We start from the raw sequence: 26,288 nt of genomic DNA, 5'->3' as shown, positions 1-26,288 counted from the left end.
ACAGAGACATCAGGTGGATAAGTGATTCAGAGGCACCAGGCTCAATATGTCACAGGAGGAGAAGTAGGCCTATGATCCAAACCCAAGATGACAGGCCTGAAGCTCTGAAGACAGTGGAATGGTCACTTTATGCTCTATGTTGAAGCCATCTTTCATTTCAGGCAACCCTGTCACATGATCAGAATATAACACCATGTTTAATCTTAGAAAGATTTGATTCATGTTTTGAAATGAGGTCTATGTATTTGATATGTCCAGATGTTCTTTATCTTCAGTCAACCAAAAACCAAGGCAATGTGTTGGACTGTTGGACAGTCAGAAAATGACAAAGCGAGTGGGTATTTCTCTCTTTCTCTGGCCAGTTTTACGTATTCACCAGCAGAAAGTCCAGACTTTCAATTAGCCAGCCTCTCCAGTGTGTCCACTTGACACATCTGAGTGGATTGCTAATCAGCCCACGGTTGCCTTGTTTGTACTGAGTCCTGGTACAAAGACCCACTAGAAAAACTGAAACTGCTGCGTTCTACGGTCCTGAAGGACAAAGTAGCCTACTACATGGTCAATGTTTTCAACCCACTCTTACTTGAGCTTGTACTGTACTGGCTCTGTATAAACTATGGGGGTTGGGAGCACATTCAGGAGAAATGGAATGGGTGGGACAGAATGTAGACACATGGTGTCACTGTGTCAGAATGCTCGGAATGTGCAAAATGTTGGTGATGTCACTCTTCCCTCAATGTCCCGCGTCACAAACCACTTCTTTAATCTGTAGGACTGCAGGGCACAATAAAAAATAATGGTGTGTCTAAATAAGAAGGTTGCTAGCTTTCTTCAAGACAGAAAAATACATTCCAGAATGATACATTAGTCTAAAGGTCAACCAGTCTATTCTTCCGTCTCAGAGCTCTGGAAAACAACAGACAAACGTTCTCTTGTTAGTTTGATGGAGAAATCCCCCAGCAGCCCCTCACAAGGAGACATTGGATAATTCAGATTAAGTAGGTAGACGCGTTTCACTGGAGGCACAGACCTGACTTGAAGTCTCATGAGGGATGCTTTGTCATCCTTCCGTTTACTCTGAAAGATCCCATTCTTAAGGTATTCGGGAATCATTTTTTTTATTTGCGAAAAAGACAGTCTTGTGATCAGTTATTCATTTAACAAGAAAATGTCTCTGCTGTTATTCATAATTTAGCTGTAAAGTGGAATTACTCAGTAATTACTCAGTAATCATCTATGATTTCAACAGAGCACAGTCTCGGTTGTATAGATTTTATCACAAAGAACACCTCAATCCAATCCTGTTGTGTTCATTGTATGATATCCAGTAGAAACTGAACTGTATGAAGTTAACTACTATTAATCCATAATAGGGAGAGCAGAACGATATTAGTTTATTGGGCATGCGGCTGTAATACAAACACTATAACATACAAACAATCACAAGTGAATCAAACAACAGAACATACCTTGGTCAACCAAGAATCGTAACTTCTGGATGGTGGCAAGGTTACCACTTACTCTGTAGATGCCATCAGCCTCTAAACCTGGCGGATACAAGTTAGACACAAGCCAGTGACATACTACACACAAAGACTAAGCTTTAATTTGGACTTAGATTAACAAAACTGACCAATTTATAAATAAATTCTGGGTTTTTTCGATAGATAATGTTAACATTCATTGCAGTGGAATGGATAGTTGACATCTTGCCTAGATAGAGGCTTGGACTTGGACGCCATACGGCTCTATTTCACTGTGACATTTTGAGCACTACTTTGATTATAGAATCCGACTGCATCCACGTACAGGAGACCAGCATTTCAAACCAACTCAACAGCATTTGACAGATTGTCATGCTTTCATTGTCTATACTCTAAAAACAAGATTTTTTTTTTTATTAAAAAGTGACCAGCATTTAAATACACAATACATCCTAGCAGCTTGAAAGTTGATACACAGGCTAGACTACAGATTGTAATGTGAAATAGCCACCACAGTTTGAGTCACACTGTTGTCGGTGCACAGTAACACTGCCACTGTGCAGAGGTAGCTGGGGCGACACATTCCTCTGACCCTTTCTATCAATTGCTCTAATGAATGTCTGTCCACATTCTACTGTACCGCTGTCACTGGTGGAGTAACTTGATGATATGGTTGATTTCTTGTGTAACGTCCTGGCTATTTTCTACAACTCAAGATGTCCAGATGAATTTGACACCAGTGTGTTGGGCCCTTTCTTTACATAGAAGGCAGTCAGAAACTGTTTGCTTGTACTTTTCCTGCGGTGTCCAGAGCCTGGCCAAAAGACGTCTAAAAGACGTTGAAGTTAGGTTTATTGTAGGTTCTCAATGAAAGGTGAAAAGGTATTTTCTGTATGTTTAAAATACATCTTTTCCAGGACATTGAAAAGGCATCTTTTCCGGACCTTGAAAAATACGTATTCTCCGGACGTTGAAATCAGGTTCAGTTTTGGTTCTGAATTAAAGCTGAAATACTTATTTTCCTGATGTTGAAAATACATATTTTACAGACGTTGAAAATATGTATTTTCCGAATGTTGAAATCAGGCACATTTTGGGTTCTGAATGAAAGCTGAAAATAAGTCATTTATAGACGTTTATGTTTGGGCCAAATCAAGGCTGGTCCAGAACGGACAAAATCTGAACCAAACATAGACGTCTATGATTGGTTCAGATTTGGTCCAGACCAGACCAAAAATCTATGTCCGTGGACGTTGAAATCAAGGCCGGTCTGGACCGGACAAAATCTGAACCAAACATAGACGTCTATGACTGCTTCGGAACTGCACCAAAAAAAGACATCCAAAAGGCGTCGGCGTCAGTCCGTGCTTACTGAGGTCTAGCCTACAGTGTTGTCTGAAATTGAATTTTGTGAATACCCATCTATGTGGTAAGCCTGCTGTTTGTAAAACACCAAAGAACAACATCCGGACAGGACCAACAAAAGACGTCGACTCTGCTTACTGGGGTGTAGCCTACCATGTCAGCCCTCAACTGAATTGTATGAATGCCCATCCATGTGGTAGGCCCACCATTTGTAAAACAGACCGTTGCATTGGCTTTACTAGTCCTGATTCCTGACTAATCAATTTGTCTATTTAAGCTTTGAAACTCAACTACCCAACTTCATCAGGAGTTATCCTGAGCCTATTTGCAATGTGTTTACACAGCGATATATGCAGAAGTATTTTATTTTTCGCTATGATCAGCTTGTCAAAACTTTATGGATATAAACTTGAAACCACTGATCATGACAATGGGGTGAAACTCCTGGACAAGTTGTGATTGTCCATTCCATATTGACCTGTCCTTTTTTTAGGATATGTTGGTTGTTAGCATGATAGCTAATTTTGTATTTGATTGAGCGTCATTTATGTTAGGCTATTTGAACGGAGAAACCTGCATGATGTAAAAAGCGTCCGTCTCATTACTTTGTCATACATTTTATCTCCAGCCTGTAGGCTACAGAAAAGGCCACATACTCATTCTACCAAATCCTGTATCTGCTACATGATTTATGTAAAGAAAATTGACGGAACGTTGGTGGAGCGCTGCAGAGATGCGTCTCTCCAACAGCACTCTGGAGAGGCAGCTTGGAAAGGACAAGCAAAATATTTTGCGCCTCTGCCTTTGACAAAGTGGCCACTGCTTATCAAAAGGTGGCATCAGCGCTCACCTAAAAAGCCCATATGCCACTGGTTAAGAGGAATTGTCATTGTTTTTGGGCAGAATTAAGTGAGGTTTTATATGTCGTTGTTGGAGGTGGGTCTTGGTCAGTTTAGCTCACGAAAATCCGCCCTCGTCAATCTGCCGCCATAGGCAGCTGACTAATCCTGCCTAATGAGCGGGCTGGCCGTGTGTGTGAGTATGTGTGTGTGTGTGTGTGTGTGTGTGTGTGTGTGTGTGTGTGTGTGTGTGAGTATGTGTGTGAGTATGTGTGTGTGTGTGTGTGTGAGTATGTGTGTGAGTATGTGTGTGTGTGTGAGTATGAGTGTGTGTGTGTGAGTGTGTGTGTGTGTGTGTGTGTGTGAGTGTGTGTGTGTGTGTGTGTGTGTGAGTGTGTGTGTGTGTGTGTGTGTGAGTATGTGTGTGTGTGTGTGTGTGTGTGTGAGTATGAGTGTGTGTGAGTATGAGTGTGTGTGTGTGAGTATGTGTGTGTGTGTGTGTGAGTGAGTATGTGTGTGTGTGAGTATGAGTGTGTGAGTGTGTGTGTGTGTGTGTGTGTGTGTGTGTGTGTGTGTGTGTGTGTGTGTGTGTGTGTGTGTGTGAGTATGTGTGTGTGTGTGTGTGTGTGTGTGTGAGTATGTGTGTGTGTGTGTGTGTGTGTGTGTGTGTGTGTGTGTGTGTGTGTGTGTGTGTGTGTGTGTGAATAGTTGATTTCTTTCCCATACACAAAGTATCAAAGATTACTTTCAACACCTTTTTCAGAAAAGTACATACCTCTTTTTTCGACGGCCTCCACACACTGCCTAACGAAATTTGGCACAGTGGTCCCTTCCCTCTCGCAAAGTGCCAATAAGTGACACCCAAACACTTGATCTGTGAGGAAAAAACACATGGTTTATTCAGGAAAAAACATCATTCCCCAGAACTGCTGAATTAGAGCTACAGTGTAAAAAGTATTGAAATTAGCGATAACAGTCACCATCAACGAGAACAGCTTCTGCATTTAATTGTGCTGAACTGTGTTTTTTTCAGATCTTTATTTATGTATTTTACCTTTATTTAACGAGGCAAGTCAGGTAAGAACAAATTATTATTTACAATGACGGCCTACACCGGCCAAATCCGGACGACGACGGTTGTGATACAGCCTGGAATTGAACCAGGGGGTCTGTAGTGACGCCTCGAGCACTGAGATGCAGTGCCTTAGACCGCTGCGCCACTCGGGAGCCCATCTTAAATGCACAGAGGAGGAACTTGGCGGAACGGTAGAGTATCTGTTTAATAAGTCATTTCCATTCACACCTGCAACATCTCATTAATACTGCCCATTGATCATCATTAGGTTGAGGGATAGGTCATTAACTCATAGCACAAGTAGTAACACTCATTGCTCTTGACTCCTACTGCCCCTGTTCTCCTCTGATGGCTATTTCGAGAACAGTGCTGCTAACAGTACATGGGCTCCAAGGCTCCACTGGTAAAGGATCATCAATCAAATGGTTAACCACACACAGCATTTTATCGCTAAGTAAAACATTTTCCCATGAACCCTGAGTCTCCCAGGCGGCTTTGCTCCAATCAGAGGGAGAGGGGGACCACATTCTCTTTGCTCCAATCAGAGGGAGAGGGGGACCACATTCTCTTTGCTCCAATCAGAGGGAGAGGGGGACCACATTCTCTTTGCTCCAATCAGAGGGAGAGGGGGACCACATTGTCTTGCCTTACTGTATACGAACATTCCCGTTGCTTCATTACGCTGCTTTTGTCCATTCAAATCTACTGAGAAGTCCCTCACTTAACCTGTCCCTACTGGCAATATACTCAGGCTTTTGTGGTCACTAACTTTGGTCAGTTAATCTCCAGTAGACGCCATATAAGGTTAGCAAAGCATTACTCATCAAACATAGACTGGTATTCAAACTGACTGGTATTCAAACTGACTGTGCACAGGGGTACACTCTTTCACTCATCAACTGAATTATGTCACAGTATGGGTGTTCTGGAACAGTGCTGTCTCTCTAGCACTGTGCAACATCAAAGATCACCCTCTCTTGTTTATACACTTGAGGGAAGGTGAGGGTTCACCAAATACAGAAATGACTGCGAGCAAGGCACCTTTGCATACAAAATCCACTTCCCAGCGCTCAGCGGATAAGCAAGGGAAATTACGAGGGGGAGGGGGAGGGGGAGGGGCCAGAGAATTGGAGCAAAATTACCCCTCCTAAAGGAATTCAAATAGCCCTCGCTTTGCATGGATTTAATTTGCATTCTGAAGTACAATAGGAAAGAGGGGGGTGGGAGGGGGGCCTGATTTGAGGAAACACACTCTCTGAAGTGGCTTTCCCTCCAGCCCTGCCAAAAAGGACAGTCTGAGGGCCACCTGCCCCAAGTATTTCAATTATTCCGTCAATAATGTCCTCTCCCTTTGATCGAGCATTTGTCCCGTGGACACAACATTAAAGGGTCTCCTTGAAGCTGGGGGAAATTCCAAATACTGTTACCTTCTTCTAAGGATCGCAAATGTGCTTAAATAATGCCTTTAATGGTGTAAATTTTTTTCAAGTAAAATAATTCAGTATAATTTTATCAATCTCTGTTGTACTTTGACTCCTAATAAACGGGGAGACTCACTATCATAAATATATATATATATATATATATATATATATATATATATATATATATATATATATATATATATATATATATTTCACCTTTATTTAACCAGGTAAGCCAGTTGAGAACAAGTTCTCATTTACAACTGTGACCTGGCCAAGATAAAGCAAAGCAGTGCGAGTTACATATGGAATAAACCAAACGTACAGTCAATAACACAATAGAAAATCTATATTCAGTGTGTGCAAATGTAGTAAGTTATGGAGGTAAGGCAATAAATAGGCCATAGTGCAAAATAAATAAAATTTAGTATTAACACTGGAGTGATAGATGTGCAGAAGATGATGTGCAAATAGAGATACTGGGGTGCAAATGAGCAAAATAAATAACAATGTAAATAACAATATGGGGATGAGGTAGTTGGGTGGGCTAATTACAGAGCTGTGTACAGATGCAGTAATCGGTAAGTTGCTCTGACAACTGATGCTTAAAGTTAGTAAGGGAGATAAGAGTCTCCAGCTTCAGAGATTTTTGCACTTCGTTCCAGTCATTGGCAGCAGAGAACTGGAAGGAATGGCGGCCAAAGGAGGTGTTGGCTTTGGGGATGACCAGTGAGATACAGTGGGGGAAAAAAGTATTTAGTCAGCCACCAATTGTGCAAGTTCTCCCACTTAAAAAGATGAGAGAGGCCTGTAATTTTCATCATAGGTACACGTCAACTATGAAAGACAAAATGTGGAAAAAAAACCCAGAAAATCACATTGTAGGATTTTTAATGAATTTATTTGCAAATTATGGTGGAAAATAAGTATTTGGTCAATAACAAAAGTTTCTCAATACTTTGTTATATACCCTTTGTTGGCAATGACACAGGTCAAACGTTTTCTGTAAGTCTTCACAAGGTTTTCACACACTGTTGCTGGTATTTTGGCCCATTCCTCCATGCAGATCTCCTCTAGAGCAGTGATGTTTTGGGGCTGTCGCTGGGCAACACGGACTTTCAACTCCCTCCAAATATTTTCTATTGGGTTGAGATCTGGAGACTGGCTAGGCCACTCCAGGACCTTGAAATGCTTCTTACGAAGCCACTCCTTCGTTGCCCGGGCGGTGTGTTTGGGATCATTGTCATGCTGAAAGACCCAGCCACGTTATATCTTCAATGCCCTTGCTGATGGAAGGAAGTTTTCACTCAAAATCTCACGATACATGGCCCCATTCATTCTTTCATTTACACGGATCAGTCGTCCTGGTCCCTTTGCAGAAAAACAGCCCCAAAGCATGATGTTTCCACCCCCATGCTTCACAGTAGGTTTGGTGTTCTTTGGATGCAACTCTATTTTGGTTTCATCTGACCATATGACATTCTCCCAATCCTCTTCTGGATCATCCAAATGCACTCTAGCAAACTTCAGACGGGCCTGGACATGTACTGGCTTAAGCAGGGGGACACGTCTGGCACTGCAGGATTTGAGTCCCTGGCGGCGTAGTGTGTTACTGATGGTAGGCTTTGTTACTTTGGTCCCAGCTCTCTGCAGGTCATTCACTAGGTCCCCCCGTGTGGTTCTGGGATTTTTGCTAACCATTCTTGTGATAAATTTGACCCCACGGGGTGAGATCTTGCGTAGAGCCCCAGATCGAGGGAGATTATCAGTGGTCTTGTATGTCTTCCATTTCCTAATAATTGCTCCCACAGTTGATTTCTTCAAACCAAGCTGCTTACCTATTGCAGATTCAGTCTTCCCAGCCTGGTGCAGGTCTACAATTTTGTTTCTGGTGTCCTTTGACAGCTCTTTGGTCTTGGCCATAGTGGAGTTTGGAGTGTGACTGTTTGAGGTTGTGGACAGGTGTCTTTAATACTGATAACAAGTTCAAACAGGTGCCATTAATACAGGTAACGAGTGGAGGACAGAGGAGCCTCTTAAAGAAGAAGTTACAGGTCTGTGAGAGCCAGAAATCTTGCTTGTTTGTAGGTGACCAAATACTTATTTTCCACCATAATTTGCAAATAAATTAATAAAAAATCCTACAATGTGATTTTCTGGATTTTTTTCCCTCAATTTGTCTGTCATAGTTGACGTGTACCTATGATGACAATTACTGGCCTCTCTCATCTTTTTAAGTGGGAGAACTTGCACAATTGGTGGCTGACTAAATACTTTTTTCCCCCACTGTATACCTGCTGAAGCGCAGACTACGGGTGGGTGTTGCTATGGTGACCAATGAGCTAAGATAAGGCGGGGATTTGCCTAGCTGTGATTTATAGATGACCTGGAGCCAGTGGGTTTGGCGACGAATATGTAGTGAGGGCCAGCCAACGAGAGCGTACAGGTCACAATGGTGGGTAGTATATGGGGCTTTGGTGACAAAACGGATGGCACTGGGATAGACTACATCCAATTTGCTGAGTAGAGTGTTGGAGGCTATTTTGTAAATTACATCGCCAAAGTCAAGGATCGGTAGGATAGTCAGTTTGACGAGGGCATGTTTGGCAGCATGAGTGAAGGAAGCTTTGTTGCGAAATAGAAAGCCGATTCTAGATTTAAATTTGGATTTGAGATGCTCAATGTGAGTCTGGAAGGAGTCTAACAAGACACCTAGGTATTTGTAGTTGTCCACATATTCTAAGTCAGATCCGCCGAGAGTAGTGATTCTAGTCAGGCCAGCGGGTGCAAGCAGCGTTCGATTGAAGAGCATGCATTTAGTTTTACTAGCGTTTAAGAGCAGTTGGAGGCTACAGAAGGAGTGTTGTATGGCATTGAAGCTCGTTTGGAGGTATGTTAACACAGTGTCCAATGAAGGGCCAGATGTATACAAAATGGTGTCGTCATTACTTATTCTATAGAATGCACAGCTACAGTTACGTCAACTCTTCCTCATTGAAGGGTTGTCCAAATTGAAAGAAGATACAATACAATGTGTAATACATTTTGAAAGATTTATGTTCCTCTCAAAATGTGTGGTGTGGTGGAAAAGAATCAATGTATCCTGGCAGAATACACTGATACCTTTGATGATGCCTTTCTCCTGTAGAGTCTTCATAGAGGGCCGTCTTGTGATGAACTTTTTGAGTCTGTTCTTCACCCCATTCTTATCAGCACTGTCCGACATGCTATAGTTGAGCTTGGAAGACTTGAACACTTGTCAGGAACACACAGAGAAAGAGACACACGGTTAAATGAAGTGAAAGGGAAAGCTACAACGTTTACGTTTGTCTTTAGAAAGGATCAGTAGGCGTATATGCCTCTGCAATGCTATAGCCTAGGGCCTGGTTGTTCAACTAGCAAAGTGGAGGTTGATATTATTGTTCGCCTCATCTCTCTACCTGACCCTCACTCTTCCTCTCTCCTTATATTCCCACTGTTATTTATAAATGAATATCTCCCATGGCTGTCTTTTACTAGTATTCACTCCAATTGAACTTTTCCGTGTCTAAAGGAATTCCTGCTGTTTTTGAAAGTCCAGGCCCTGCTTGTCAATCTAATAAAAACAAACACTGCTCTTCCCTAATTAATTCAAATGACCTATTTTGTCTATGGACTAGCTTTGTCTATGGACTAGCTTTGTCTATGGACTAGCTTTGTCATCCAAGAAACACGTTTGAGATATGTCTTACAGTACATTTGGGGTACACAGAGATGCAAAGCAAATAATATTGTTGTCAGGTGATTGTTTCTAATTTTCTGAAAACATACAGTAGCAACTACAGTGGAAATAATTGCTATCTGTGATGCGCTCCAGGACTGTCTTTTTCATGGGCATAAATTAACATGAACATAACTACAATCAAAGCCACAATCAAAGGTTCAAGCAGCTCAGTATACCAATAATATACTGGACCTCTGTGTCCCTGGTCCCTATTGAGATATTTTAATATGATCATCCAACATCAATATATTCCTCTCGCAGTGCTTAAGGTGACGAGATTGATTTGAACCATTAATAGGGATTACCATAATTGCTACTTGACATATTCTGACATAATGGTAATTAGCATGTTCTTGTGTCATGTTCCTACAAGAGTAATCTTCTAAATGAATAGATGCCGCACACATTTTGGGCACATCTCAAAAAACACAATAAGTGTCACTGAAAATCAGGGAGGCTGTCAGACCCTATCACGTTGGTGGGTAAGGAAAATTAAAACACATACAGCGCCTTCGGAAAGTATTCAGACCCCTTGACTTTTCCACATTTTGTTACATTACAGCCTTATTCTAAAATGGATTAAATAAATAAAAATTGTCAGCAATCTACACACAATACCCCATAATGACAAAGCGGAAACAGGTTTTTAGACATTTTTGTAAATGTATTAACCATAAAAAACAAAAATACCTTATTTACATAAGTATTCAGACCCTTTGCTATGAGACTCGAAATTGAGCTCAGGTGCATCCTGTTTCCATTGATCATCCTTGAGATGTTTCTACAACTTGATTGGAGTCCACATGTGGTAAATTCAATTGATTGGACATGATTTGGAAATGCACACACCTGTCTATATAAGGTCCCACAGTGGACAGTGCATGTCAGAGCAAAAACCAAGCCATGAGAGCGTCTGCTAAATGACTAAAATGTAATGTAAATGTAATGAGGTCAAAGGAATTGTCTGTAGAGCTCCGAGACAGGATTGTTTCGAGGCACAGATCTGGGGAAGGGTACCAAAACATGTCTGCAGCATTGAAGGTCCCCAAGAACACAGTGGCCTCCATCATTCTTAAATGGAAGAAGTTTGGAACCACCAAGACTCGTCCTAGAGCTGGCCGCCCGGCCAAACTGAGCAATCAGGGGAGAAGGGCCTTGGTCAGGGAGGTGACCATGAACCTGATGGTCACTCTGACAGAGCTCTGGAGTTCCTCTGTGGAGATGGGAGAACCTTCCAGAAGGACAACCATCTCTGCAGCACTCCACCAATCAGGCCTTTATGTGGCCAGACGGAAGCCACTCCTCAGAAACAGGCACATGACAGCCCGCTTGGAGTTTGCCAAAAGTCCCCTAAAGAATCTCAGACCATGAGAAACAAGATCTTCTGGTCTGATGAAACCAAGATTGAACTCTTTGACCTGAATGCCAAGCGTCACGTCTGGAGGAAATCTGGCACCATCCCTAAGGTGAAACATGGTGGTGGCAGCATCATGCTGTGGGGATGATTTTCAGCGGCAGGGACTGGGAGACTAGTCAGGATCAAGGCAAAGATGAACAGAGCAAAGAACAGAGAGATCCTTGATAAAAACCTGCTCCAGAGCGCTCAGGACTTCAGAATGGGGCGAAGGTTCCAACAGGAAAACGACCCTAAGCACACAGCCAAGACAACGCAGGAGTGGCTTCGGGACAAGTCTTTGAATGTCCTTGAGTGGCCCAGCCAGAGCCCGGACTTGAACCCGATCGAACATCTCTGGAGAGACCTGAAAATAGCTGTGCAGCGACGCTCCTCATCCATCCTGACAGAACTTGAGAGGATCTGCAGAGAAGAATGGGAGAAACTTCCCAAATACAGGTGTGCCAAGCTTGTAGCGCCATACCCAAGAAGACTTGAGGTTGTAATCGCTTCCAAAGGTGATTCAACAAAGTACTGAGTAAAGGGTCTGAATACTTATGTAAATGTGATATTTCAGTTATTGTAATTTTTTTTATACAATTTCTAAAAACCTGTTTTTGCTTTGTCATTATGGGGTATTGTGTGTAGATTGGTGAGGGGAAAAAAATATTTCATCAATTTGAGAATAAGGCTGTAACGTAACCAAACATGGAAAAAGTCAAGGGGTCTGAATATTCTTCGAAGGCACTGTATATTATGCAAATATATGAACAACCACTACCTTAGAAAACGTTATTTGAGTCATTAAATACCTACAGTATTACAGATAAGAGACAGCTTTTAATCAGCGAGTTCAAGCTACTACCACGTCAATAACTGTTTTGAATAAAGCAACCCGTAGTAGAAATAACTAGTCATTAGAGACAACTTACTGTGTGAGCGTCTGTGTTCAGGTTTGGGTTCCTTTGTGCAGGGGGACTCAGGTGCAGGTCTTGGCAGTGACAGTGTCTTGCTAGGCAACCCATGTCTGGGTAGGTACTCTGTGCTGTTTGCCCTCCGTATGCCAGGCCTATCAGAGGCCTTCCCTGCAGCTCCTTTAGACTATAACAGAAAGGAGGTTAAAACATTTCAGTACAAAGGTCACTGGCTGCGTATCTCATTATTATCACTCATCATTCAGTAAAGCATGTCAATGTGATTATCTGCACAACGTGGAACATTAAATCAAACTTGAGTCAATGATTTATGGAATTGTTTTACTTTCATTTTGGGTAGCATGGTATGACTAAACAATGTTCTGAATGATTTATAGTCATCATTTCAATGTGCAAAATCATAAAGACTTCAGAAATGTTATAACTTCAGATTCACCGTCTATAGGAAACAGCAAACTGCTTACCAAGTTGTCAGTTGTCCTTTTAATAGCATCATGCCATTTAGAAATAGTGTGGTAATTGTCAGCCTGGAGAAGGAACTCACTGCCAGAGCTGGTTGTTATCTGGAACAGAGAAGGTTCAAATTGACTTCAATAAAGCTACAACAATGAACAGGTCTTTATCTAACATATTCCCATGACGCGGTGCATAATGCATACCGAATGGCATATGTTCAAATGCGTAATACCCTAAACTAACAATAAGTATTTACGTTTTAATTTAGTTTAAATGACACCCACTGATCCACATGAGTTGGTAAGAATGTTCTCACTCCAACATCATCAGACCTTGATACTCATTCCTTTGGTCTGTTGAGAGTCTTATCAGTGATGTGCCTGTTAATGTATCTGTGTCTGTGTGACAAGAACCTCACGTTGTGCAGGGTGTGTGTGTGTGTGTGTGTGTGTGTATGTGTGTATGTGTATGTGTGTGTGTATCAAAAGAAGAGACAAATACAGACTGTCTTCTGAGAGGGGAAAACATAATTAGCGTGATACTTGTCATCTTAATATCGGGCCTGTTCTGCATTTCTCCAACAGTATAGTAACAGCATTTGGCGCAGTCAAAATGAATGACTGTACTGTTAGTAAAAGTCTTTGAGAAACCATGACATCAAGGTCAGCATCGTCAAGTTTGGTTGAACTTAAAGCAGTTTTGTTTCACTCATCTTTTGCAACTGAAATGGTCGAATTAACATCAAAGGAGCATATATGGTGTCTCATACCAAACATAATGATAAAATCGTTATCTTCGCAGTTATCTTTCAAAATTAGCCATTCATGTCCACAACGGAAATGTCTTATAATACATATGTACTCTAAGCTTACTGATGGCCAAATCTGACGACATGTTTTAAATCGGCCAAAGCGTTTGTCTACAATGTGAGTTTTTGATATTGTACTATATCTAGTCTTTGGACACATGGAGTTACTGTTGTTTACACATTTCATGAATCAAGTCCAATGAATACATGTTCAAATGATCAGGGGCCTCATTTATATACGTTGTGTATGCACAAAATATGCCCCAAAGCATGCGTGCGCCAGTTTTCACGAACAAATTGGCATTTACCAAAAACTTGCACCAGGACAACCCACAGTTGAGCTCAGCTCAACACTGATTGGCTGATTCTTTTAAATTTTGTTTTATCAAGGGAGGCCAAATGCCTGCTGGCATCAATCAATCAAATGCTATGGCAGCAACATTTTATACACTTTTGGTCCAGACAGCATCAGATACATGGGCTACACATACTGAGACAGAGAGGTGCTGTTTCCCTCGCTCGGATGATTTCTCTAGTGTGATTCAGTCACTGGCGAATTGACAGAAACTTATGAAAACATTAATGTTTTATTTTTTGGCAAATATTTGGGGAAGCCTGGCTACCCTTGGCATCCATGAATACAAGCCACTGGCAAAAAGTTTCCTAGTATCCTTGTAGCCTAGTATCCTAGTAGCCTAGTATCCTAGTAGCCTAGTATCCTAGCAGCCTAGTATCCTAGTATACTAGTAGCCTAGTATCCTAGTAGCCTAGTATCCTAGTAGCCTAGTAGCCTAGTATCCTAGTAGCCTAGTATCCTAGCAGCCTAGTATCCTAGTATCCTAGTATCCTAGTACCCTAGTAGCCTAGTATCCTAGTAGCCTAGTAGCCTATTATCCTAGTATCCTAGTAGACTAGTATCCTAGTAGCCTAGTATCCTAGTATCCTAGTAGCCTAGTATCCTAGTAGCCTAGTAGCCTAGTATCCTAGTATCCTAGTAGCCTAGTATCCTAGTAGCCTAGTAGCCTAGTATCCTATTATCCCAGTATCCTAATACACTAGTATCCAAGTAGCCGAGCATCCTAGTAGCCTAGTATCCTAGTATCATAGTTTCCGAGTAGCCGAGTATCCTAGTAGCCTAGTATCCTAGTATCCTAGTATCCTAGTATCCTAGTAGCACAGTAGCATAGTATCATAGTAGTCTAGTAGCCTAGTATTCTAGTATCCTAGTATCCTAGTATCCTAGTAGCCCAGTAGCATAGTATCCTAGTATCCTAGTAACCTAGTATCCTAGTATCCTAGTATCCTAGTATCATAGTAGCCTAGTAGCCCAGTAGCCCAGTATCCTAGTAGCCTAGTATCCTAGTAGCCTAGTATCCTAGTATCCTAGTAGCCTAGTATACTAGTATCCTAGTATCCTAGTATCCTAGTAGCCTAGTATCCTAGTATCCTAGTAGCCTAGTATCCTAGTATCCTAGTAGCCTAGTATCCTAGTATCCTAAAAGCTTAGTGGCCTAGTATCCCAGTAGCCCAGTATCCTAGTAGCCTAGTATCCTAGTAACCCAGTAGCCTAGTATCCTAGTAGCCTTGTATCCTAGTATCCTAGTAGCCTAGTATCCTAGTATCCTAGTATCCTAGTAGCATAGTATCATAGTAGCCCAGTAGCCTAGCATCCTAGTAGCATAGTATCCTAGTATCCTAGCATCCTAGTATCCTAGTAGACAAGTAGCCTAGTAGCCTAGAATCCTAGTATCCTAGTAGCTTATTATCGTCGTATCCTAGTATCCTAGTAGCCTTGTATCCTAGTATCCTAGTAGCCTAGTCGCTTAGTATCCTAGTATCCTAGTGTTCTAGTAGCCTAGTAGCCTATTATCCTAGTAGCCTAGTATCCTAGTATCCTAGTATCCTAGTATCATAGTAGCCTAGTAGCCTACTATCCTAGTAGCCTAGTATCCTAGTATCTTAGTATCCTAGTAGCCATGTAGCCTAGTAGCCTTTTATCCTAGTATCCTAGTATACTAGTATCCTAGTAGCCTAGTATCCTAGTAGCCTAGTAGCCTAGTATCCTAGTAGCCTAGTATCCTAGCAGCCTAGTAGACTAGTATCCTATTAGCCTAGTATCCTAGTATCCTAGTAGCCTAGTATCATAGTAGCCTAGTAGCCTAGTATCCTAGTATCCTAGCAGCCTAGTATCCTAGTATACTAGTAGCCTAGTATCCTAGTAGCCTAGTATCCTAGTAGCCTAGTAGCCAATTATCCTAGTATCCTAGTAGACTAGTATCCTAGTAGCCTAGTATCCTAGTATCCTAGTATCCTAGTATACTAGTAGCCTAGTATCCTAGTAGCCTAGTATCCTAGTAGCCTAGTAGCCTAGTATCCTAGTAGCCTAGTATCCTAGCAGCCTAGTATCCTAGTATCCTAGTATCCTATTATCCCAGTATCCTAATACACTAGTATCCGAGTATCCTAGTAGCCTAGTAGCCTATTATCCTAGTATCCTAGTATCCTAGTATCCTAGTAGCCTAGTATCCTAGTATCCTAGTAGCCTAGTATCCTAGTAGCCTAGTAGCCTAGTATCCTAGTAGCCTAGTATCCTAGTAGCCTAGTAGCCTAGTATCCTATTTTCCCAGTATCCTAATACACTAGTATCCGAGTAGCCTAGTATCCTAGTAGCCTAGTATCCTAGTATCATAGTGTCCGAGTAGCCGAGTATCCTAGTAGCCTAGTATCCTAGTAGCCTAGTATCCTAGTATCCTAGTAGCACAGTAGCATAGTATCATAGTAGTCTAGTAGCCTAGTATCCTAGTAGCCTAGTATCCTAGTATCCTAAAAGCTTAGTGGCCTAGTATCCCAGTAGCCCAGTATCCTAGTAGCCTAGTATCCTAGTAACCCAGTAGCCTAGTATCCTAGTAGCCTTGTATCCTAGTATCCTAGTAGCCTAGTATCCTAGTATCCTAGTATCCTAGTAGCATAGTATCATAGTAGCCCAGTAGCCTAGCATCCTAGTAGCATAGTATCCTAGTATCCTAGCATCCTAGTATCCTAGTAGACAAGTAGCCTAGTAGCCTAGAATCCTAGTATCCTAGTAGCTTATTATCGTCGTATCCTAGTATCCTAGTAGCCTTGTATCCTAGTATCCTAGTAGCCTAGTCGCTTAGTATCCTAGTATCCTAGTGTTCTAGTAGCCTAGTAGCCTATTATCCTAGTAGCCTAGTATCCTAGTATCCTAGTATCCTAGTAGCCATGTAGCCTAGTAGCCTTTTATCCTAGTATCCTAGTATACTAGTATCCTAGTAGCCTAGTATCCTAGTAGCCTAGTAGCCTAGTATCCTAGTAGCCTAGTATCCTAGCAGCCTAGTAGACTAGTATCCTATTAGCCTAGTATCCTAGTATCCTAGTAGCCTAGTATCATAGTAGCCTAGTAGCCTAGTATCCTAGTATCCTAGCAGCCTAGTATCCTAGTATACTAGTAGCCTAGTATCCTAGTAGCCTAGTATCCTAGTAGCCTAGTAGCCAATTATCCTAGTATCCTAGTAGACTAGTATCCTAGTAGCCTAGTATCCTAGTATCCTAGTATCCTAGTATACTAGTAGCCTAGTATCCTAGTAGCCTAGTATCCTAGTAGCCTAGTAGCCTAGTATCCTAGTAGCCTAGTATCCTAGCAGCCTAGTATCCTAGTATCCTAGTATCCTATTATCCCAGTATCCTAATACACTAGTATCCGAGTATCCTAGTAGCCTAGTAGCCTATTATCCTAGTATCCTAGTATCCTAGTATCCTAGTAGCCTAGTATCCTAGTATCCTAGTAGCCTAGTATCCTAGTAGCCTAGTAGCCTAGTATCCTAGTAGCCTAGTATCCTAGTAGCCTAGTAGCCTAGTATCCTATTTTCCCAGTATCCTAATACACTAGTATCCGAGTAGCCTAGTATCCTAGTAGCCTAGTATCCTAGTATCATAGTGTCCGAGTAGCCGAGTATCCTAGTAGCCTAGTATCCTAGTAGCCTAGTATCCTAGTATCCTAGTAGCACAGTAGCATAGTATCATAGTAGTCTAGTAGCCTAGTATCCTAGTAGCCTAGTATCCTAGTATCCTAAAAGCTTAGTGGCCTAGTATCCCAGTAGCCCAGTATCCTAGTAGCCTAGTATCCTAGTAACCCAGTAGCCTAGTATCCTAGTAGCCTTGTATCCTAGTATCCTAGTAGCCTAGTATCCTAGTATCCTAGTATCCTAGTAGCATAGTATCATAGTAGCCCAGTAGCCTAGCATCCTAGTAGCATAGTATCCTAGTATCCTAGCATCCTAGTATCCTAGTAGACAAGTAGCCTAGTAGCCTAGAATCCTAGTATCCTAGTAGCTTATTATCGTCGTATCCTAGTATCCTAGTAGCCTTGTATCCTAGTATCCTAGTAGCCTAGTCGCTTAGTATCCTAGTATCCTAGTGTTCTAGTAGCCTAGTAGCCTATTATCCTAGTAGCCTAGTATCCTAGTATCCTAGTATCCTAGTAGCCATGTAGCCTAGTAGCCTTTTATCCTAGTATCCTAGTATACTAGTATCCTAGTAGCCTAGTATCCTAGTAGCCTAGTAGCCTAGTATCCTAGTAGCCTAGTATCCTAGCAGCCTAGTAGACTAGTATCCTATTAGCCTAGTATCCTAGTATCCTAGTAGCCTAGTATCATAGTAGCCTAGTAGCCTAGTATCCTAGTATCCTAGCAGCCTAGTATCCTAGTATACTAGTAGCCTAGTATCCTAGTAGCCTAGTATCCTAGTAGCCTAGTAGCCAATTATCCTAGTATCCTAGTAGACTAGTATCCTAGTAGCCTAGTATCCTAGTATCCTAGTATCCTAGTATACTAGTAGCCTAGTATCCTAGTAGCCTAGTATCCTAGTAGCCTAGTAGCCTAGTATCCTAGTAGCCTAGTATCCTAGCAGCCTAGTATCCTAGTATCCTAGTATCCTATTATCCCAGTATCCTAATACACTAGTATCCGAGTATCCTAGTAGCCTAGTAGCCTATTATCCTAGTATCCTAGTATCCTAGTATCCTAGTAGCCTAGTATCCTAGTATCCTAGTAGCCTAGTATCCTAGTAGCCTAGTAGCCTAGTATCCTAGTAGCCTAGTATCCTAGTAGCCTAGTAGCCTAGTATCCTATTTTCCCAGTATCCTAATACACTAGTATCCGAGTAGCCTAGTATCCTAGTAGCCTAGTATCCTAGTATCATAGTGTCCGAGTAGCCGAGTATCCTAGTAGCCTAGTATCCTAGTATCCTAGTATCCTAGTATCCTAGTAGCCCAGTAGCATAGTATCCTAGTATCCTAGTAGCCTAGTATCCTAGTATCATAGTAGCCTAGTCACCTAGTATCATAGTAGCCTAGTAGCCTAATATCCTAGTATCCTAGTATCCTAGTAGCCCAGTAGCATAGTATCCTAGTATCCTAGTAACCTAGTATCCTAGTATCCTAGTATCCTAGTATCATAGTAGCCTAGTAGCCCAGTAGCCCAGTATCCTAGTAGCCTAGTATCCTAGTAGCCTAGTATCCTAGTATCCTAGTAGCCTAGTATACTAGTATCCTAGTATCCTAGTATCCTAGTAGCCTAGTATCCTAGTATCCTAGTAGCCTAGTATCCTAGTATCCTAGCAGCCTAGTATCCTAGTATCCTAAATGCTTAGTGGCCTAGTATCCCAGTAGCCCAGTATCCTAGTAGCCTAGTATCCTAGTAGCCCAGTAGCCTAGTATCCTAGTAGCCTTGTATCCTAGTATCCTAGTAGCCTAGTATCCTAGTATCCTAGTAGCATAGTATCATAGTAGCCCAGTAGCCTAGTATCCTAGTAGCATAGTATCCTAGTATCCTAGCATCCTAGTATCCTAGTAGACAAGTAGCCTGGTAGCCTAGAATCCTAGTATCCTAGTAGCTTATTATCGTCGTATCCTAGTATTCTAGTAGCCTTGTATCCTAGTATCCTAGTAGACTAGTCGCTTAGTATTGTAGTGTCCTAGTGTTCTAGTAGCTTAGTAGCCTATTATCCTAGTAGCCTAGTAGCCTAGTATCCTAGTATCCTAGTATCCTAGTATCCTAGTAGCCTAGTAGCCTAGTATCCTAGTATCTTAGTATCCTAGTAGCCATGTAGCCTAGTAGCCTTTTATCCTAGTATCCTAGTATACTAGTTTTCTAGTAGCCTAGTCGTCTAGTATCCTAGTATCCTAGTTTCCTAGTAGACTTGTAGCATAGTATCCTAGTAGCCTAGTATCCTAGTATCCTAGTAGCCCAGTAGCCTAGTATCCTAGTATCCTAGTATCCTAGTATCCTAGTATCCGAGTAGCCGAGTATCCTAGTCGCCTAGTATCCTAGTATCCTAGTATCCGAGTAGCCAATTATCCTAGTAGCCTAGTATTCTAGTATCCTAGTATCCTAGTATACTAGTTTCCTAGTATCCTAGTATCCTAGTAGCCTATTAGCCTAGTATCCTAGTATCCTAGTAGCCTAGTATCCTAGTATCCTAGCATCCTTGTATACTAGTTCCCTAGTATCCTAGTAGCCTATTAGCATAGTATCCAAGTAGCCTAGTATCCTTGTAGCCTAGTAGCATAGTATCCTAGTATCCTAGTATCCTAGTAGCCTAGTAGCCTAGTATCCTAGTAGCCTAGTATCCTAGTATCCTAGTAGCCTAGTAGCCTAGTATCCTAGTAGCCCAGTAGCCTAGTATCCTAGTATCCTAGTAGCCTAGTCGCTTAGTATCCTAGTATCCTAGTGTCCTAGTAGCCTAGTAGCCTAGTTTCCTAGTAGCCTAGTAACCTAGTATCGTAGTATCCTAGTATCCTAGTGGCCTAGTAGCCTAGTACCATAGTATCCTAGTAGTCTATTATCCTATTAGCCATGTAGCCTAGTATCCTAATATCCTAGTAGTCTAGTAGCATAGAATACTAGTATCCTAGTATCCTAGTAGCCCAGTAGCACAGTATCCTAGTATCCTAGTAGCCTAGTATCATAGCAGCCTAGTATCCTAGTATCTTAGTATCCTAGTAGCCTAGTATCCTAGTAGCCTAGTAGCCCAGTAGCCTAGTAGCCTAGTATCCTATTAACCTAGTGTCCTAGTAGCCTAGTATCCTAGTATCCTAGTATCCTAGTAGCCTAGTATCCTAGTAGCCTACTATCCTAATATCCTAGTAGCCTAGTATCCTAGTAGCCTAGTAGCCCAGTAGCCTAGTAGCTTATTATCCTAGTATACTAGTAGCCTAGTATCCTAGTAGCCTAGTATCCTAGTATCCTAGTATGCTAGTATCCTAGTAGCCTAGTATCCAATAGCCCAGTAGCCTAGCATCCTAGTAGCCTAGTATCCTAGTTGCCTAGAATCCTAGTGTCCTAGTAGCCTAGTATCCTAGTATCCTAGTATACTAATTTCCTAGTATCATAGTATCCTAGTTGCCCAATAGCCCATTATCCTAGTATCCTAGTAGCCCAGTAGCCTAGTATCCTAGTAGCCTGGTATCCTAGTTTCCTAGAATCCTAGTATCCTACTAGCCTAGTATCCTAGTATCCTAGTATACTAATTTCCTAGTATCCTAGTATCCTAGTAGCCTATTAGCCTAGTATCCAAGTAGCCTAGTAACCTAGTAGCCTAGTAGCATAGTATCCTAGAATCCTAGTAGCCTAGTAGCCTAGTATCCTAGTAGCCCAGTAGCCTAGTATCCTAGTAGCCAAGTATCCTAGTAACATAGTAGCCTACTATCCTAGTAGCCCAGTATTATAATAATAATAATATGCCATTTAGCAGACGCTTTTATCCAAAGCGACTTACAGTCATGCGTGCATACATTTTTTTTGAGTATGGGAGGTCCCGGGGATCGAACCCACTACCTTGGCGTTACAAGCGCCGTGCTCTACCAGCTGAGCTACAGAGGACCACCGTATTCTAGTATCCTAGTAGCCTTGTATCCTAGTATCCTAGTAGCCTAGTAGCCTAGTAGCCTAGTATCCTAGTATCCTAGTATCCTAGTAGCCCAGTAGCCCAGTATCCTAGTAGCATAGTATCCTAGTAGCCTAGTACCCTAGTATCCTAGTATCATAGTATCCTAGTAGCCTAGTAGCCTAGTATCCTATTATCCTAGTAGCCTTGCAGCCTAGTATCCCATTATCCTAGTATCCTAGTATCATAGTAGCCTAGTATCCTAGTAGCCTAGTATCCTAGGATCCTAGTAGCCCAGTAGCCTAGTATCCTAGTATCCTAGTGTCCTAGTAGCCTAGTAGCCTAGTATCCTAGTAGCCCAGTAGCCTAGTATCCTAGTATCCTAGTATCCTAGTAGCCTAGTAGCCTAGTAGCCTAGTAGCCTAGTATCCTAGCATCCTAGTAGCCTAGTATCCTAGTAGACTAGTACCCTAGTGTCCTAGTAGCCTAGTATCCTAGTATCCTAGTATCCTAGTAGCCTAGTATCCTAGTAGCCATGTATCCTAGTAGCCTATTATCCTAGTATCCTCGTATCCTAGTATCCTAGTAGCCTAGTCGCCTAGTATCCTAGTATCCTAGTATCCTAGTATCCTAGTATCCTAGTAGCCTAGTATCCTAGTATCCTAGTAGCCCAGTAGCCTAGTATCCTAGTATCCTAGTAGCCTATTATCCGATTATCCTAGTAGCCTAGTATCCTAGTATACTAGTAGCCCAATAGCATAGTATCCTAGTAGCCCAGTAGCATAGTAGCCTAGTAGTCCAGTAGCATATTATCCTAGTAGCCCAGTAGCATAGTAGCCTAGTATTCCAGTATCCTAGTATCCCAGTAGCATAGTAGCCCAGTATCCAAGTAGCCTAGTATCCTAGTAGCCTAGTAGCCTAGTAGCCTAGTATCCTAGTATCCTAGTATCCTAAGATACTAGTATGCTAGCAGCCTAATATCCAAATAGCCTAGTATCCTAGTACCCTAGTAGCCCAATAGCCCAGTATCCTAGTATCCTAGTATGCTAGCAGCCTAATATCCAAATAGCCTAGTATCCTAGTAGCCCAATAGCCCAGTATCCTTGTATCCTAGTAGCCCAGTAGCCTAATATCCTAGTAGCCTAGTATCCTAGTTGCCTAGAATCCTAGTATCCTAGTAGCCTAGTATCCTAGTATCCTAGTATCCTAGTAGCCTATTAGCCTAGTATCCTAGTATCCTAGTAGCCTGGTATCCTAGTAGCCTAGTATCCTAGTATCCTAGTAGCCTAGTATCATAGTATCCTAGTATCCTAGTAGCCAAGTATCCTAGTAGCTTAGTATCATAGTATCCTAGTATCCTAGTAGCCTAGTAGCCCAGTAGCCCAGTAGCCCAGTATCCTAGTATCCTAGTATACTAGTTTCCCAGTATCATAGTATCCTAGTAGCCTATTAGCCTAGTATCCAAGTAGCCTAGTATCCTAGTAGCCTAGTAGCATAGCATCCTAGTATCCTAGTATCCTAGTATCCTAGTATCCTAGTATCCTAGTAGCCATGTATCCTAGTAGCCTATTATCCTAGTATCCTAGTATCCTAGTATCCTAGTAGCCTAGTCGCCTAGTCGCCTAGTATCCTAGTATCCTAGTATCCTAGTATCCTAGTAGCCTAGTATCCTAGTAGCCTAGTATCCTAGGATCCTAGTATCCTAGTAGCCCAGTAGCCTAGTATCCTAGTATCCTAGTTACCTATTATCCTATTATCCTAGTAGCCTAGTATCCTAGTATACTAGTAGCCCAGTAGCATAGTATCCTAGTAGCCCAGTAGCATAGTAGGCTAGTAGTCCAGTAGCATAGTATCCTAGTAGCCCAGTAGCATAGTAGCCTAGTAGTCCAGTATCCTAGTATCACAGTAGCCTAGTAGCCCAGTATCCAAGTAGCCTAGTATCCTAGTAGCCTAGCAGCCTAGTAGCCTAGTATCCTAGTATCCTAGTATCCTAGTAGCCTAGTATCCTAGTAGCCTAGTATCCAAGTATCCTAGTATCCTAGTAGCCTATTATCCTAGTATCCATGTAGCCTAGTATCATAATATCATAGTAGCCTAGTATCCTATCATTCTAGTAGCCTAGTATCCTAGTAGCCTAGTAGCCCAGTATCCCAGTATCCTAGTATCCTAGTAGCCCAGTATCCTAATATCCTAGTAGCCTAGTATCCTAATATCCTAGTAGCTAGTATCCTATTAGCCTAGTATCCTAGTATCCTAGAATCCTAGTAGCCTAGTAGCCCAGTAGCCTAGTATCCTAGTATCCTAGTATCCTAGTAGCGTAGTAGCCTATTATCCTAGTAGCCTAGTATCCTAGTATCCTAGTAGCCCAGTATCCTAGTAGCCTAGTGTCCTAGTAGCCTAGTATCCTAGTATCCTAGTATCCTAGTATCCTAGTAGCCTAGTAGCCCAGTAGCCCAGTATCCTAGTATCCTAGTATCCTAGTAGCCTAGTAGCCTATTATCCTAGTAGCCTAGTATCCTAGTATCCCAGTAGCCCAGTATCCTAGTATCCTAGTGTCCTAGTAGCCTAGTAGCCTAGTATCCTAGTATCCTAGTAGCCTAGTATCCTATTATCTTAGTATCCTAGTATCCTAGTATCCTAGTAGCCCAGTAGCCTAGTATCCTAGTAGCCTAGTAGCCTATTATCCTAGTAGCCTAGTATCCTAGTATCCCAGTAGCCCAGTATCCTAGTATCCTAGTGTCCTAGTAGCCTAGTAGCCTAGTATCCTAGTATCCTAGTAGCCTAGTAGCCTATTATCCTAGTATCCTAGTATCCTAGTATCCTAGTAGCCTAGTATCCTAGTATCCTAGTATCCTAGTATCATAGTATCCTAGTAGCCTAGTAGCCTAGTATCCTAGTATCCTAGTAGCATAGTTGCCCAGTAGCCTAGTAGCTTAGCAAAATAACAGGTAGGCCTAGCTAAATATAATAACAAGATGCAATCATTTGTCATTAGTGAGAAGAGCAAAATCGATTCATCTTTGCATTCTAAAATATATAGAAATAGGCATATATTTCCTATTATTTATTTCATTTCCATGATCATTGCAGAATAAATTCCTTACCTTTTCTGACTGTGATGGTTTCATAGGCTACTCGTTAAATAGCCTATAGGCCTACAACAAGTTACGATAGGCTACCATTCCTCCCATCTCTCATTTAATTGGACCCACTTCTCAGTAGTAAATAAATAAGCTATTTCAAGCAGCCTATTTTGCTCTATTTGATCCGATCCGAAGCACGGTAGAACAGACGATTCACCTTTTCCATTGACGTTTGTAGGCTCAGTCTGAATACTGTAATGCCAAATTTCTCGAGTAGCCTAGACAATATTTAATTTATAAACATATAATACAAATATCATAACCATTGCACCTTTTCTGGCCAAGAGTTCATATTCCCCAAGTAGCCATACAACAAATTGACATGGGGCATCTATCATTTAATTGGGCCAATTAGACAGGCTATTATAATGTCAAGGTTTTGCTCTATGCAGACGACAGGGTGCGCGGTTTATAACATACAGTAGAATTTAACAGTTGAACAGACAGTTGATAATTTGCATTGAAGTGTGTAGCCTACCACTGTAAGTAGGCCTACTGTAGTTTTCATCAGAGTAGACAATGTTTCAGAATTCGTGGGCAGTGTAGCATATTTAGGTTCAGGAAAAAATGAATGCAAAATATTATTGCATTCAAACGATCTGTTTACAGGTCCACATCAATTTGCAATTGTTTTTGTCTTTCAGAAACTGTCGGATACAGCGAAAGTTACTGCAAAAGAAAACATTCTGCCAACACCTCCAAAGACATTTGATAAAGACATTTGACATTGATAGTTCCTTTAGAAACTGTCTTGGCCTATTTCCAATACTTCTAAAGTATACAGCAAATAAGGGTTTTATTATTGTCAACTCTCACACACATCCATTGAGTACATGCAGTATAAGCAAATTCAATGGAGTCATTTTATCAGCTTCTTTACTCTTTCTTAGATCTTAAACATGTTCAAATCTTAATAATTGTCTGGACAATTATTATAAACTGTATTATAAATAATATCTAAATAAATCCACTCACACTCACACCTAGAGTGCATTATACAGCATAATCCAATGTAAGTCAATGGAGATGGCCTGCTACAGCATTCTCCCTCTTTCTCTCCCTGTCTCACAAGCACACGTGTGAAACACATACCACAGACATCAATGCACATCCGTGTCTGTGTGTGTGTGTGTGTGTGTGTGTGTGTGTCTGTGGCATGTGTGTGTAGATAGGTCGTTATCCTACATGGACCTTCAAAGTTTGGGACTATTGTGGAGCTGACTTTTCTGACTTCGTTGCAAATGTCAGGAACAGTTAAGCAGCATCACTTTGTGATGCCAGATAAAAGCAGGGGAATGGTTACGGGCGCAATCCTTGTCAGAGTGAGTTTACCACCCCTCTCTTCTTGGGTTACAAGCATCTGAACAAGCATGTTTGCTCTGGAACAATGTTTTTCCTGGAGGCGGCCCCAGGATGTGTCATTAATAGCCTCTGCAATCACACTGCTGCATTGTGGGGGATGGGTTACGGAGAGGCTCACTGGTGAATCTGAAAGTTCTTTAAGAACAACCACAAACACACAAACCGTGGGCTCTGAGGATCTTTTTTCTGTTCTCTAACTTAACGTATTTGTTATAAGACGCACAATACATAAAAAAGGTTAAACGATTACCATGTATCTTTATCCTAGAAATATCAACACAGGTCTGTTGTGTTTTATCACCTCTTGTCCCAATGATTAACAGGATCTGAATGGACTTG

At 41.7% G+C, this 26,288-nt stretch overlaps 1 protein-coding gene across 1 annotated transcript in view; it reads right to left on the bottom strand.

Annotated features, from left to right (window-relative positions):
• The window catches only part of LOC311128794 (rho GTPase-activating protein 15-like), a 69,203-nt gene that overhangs the window by 23,912 nt on the left and 19,003 nt on the right, over positions 1-26,288 (bottom strand). Inside the window, exons 6-10 of the mRNA XM_084161029.1 lie at positions 12,743-12,841; positions 12,276-12,444; positions 9,311-9,442; positions 4,464-4,562; positions 1,470-1,547 (exon numbers count right to left, since the gene is read on the bottom strand). Of these exons, the coding sequence (XP_084017155.1) occupies positions 1,470-1,547; positions 4,464-4,562; positions 9,311-9,442; positions 12,276-12,444; positions 12,743-12,841 (577 nt within the window). The remainder of the gene's footprint in view (positions 1-1,469; positions 1,548-4,463; positions 4,563-9,310; positions 9,443-12,275; positions 12,445-12,742; positions 12,842-26,288) is intronic.

This window comes from Coregonus lavaretus (genome assembly GCF_964263955.1).
Source record: "Coregonus lavaretus genome assembly, chromosome: 5".
Lineage (NCBI taxonomy): Eukaryota > Metazoa > Chordata > Actinopteri > Salmoniformes > Salmonidae > Coregonus > Coregonus lavaretus.
Note: the sequence above shows the minus strand (reverse complement) of the source record. Positions and strands in the feature narration are given on the sequence as shown.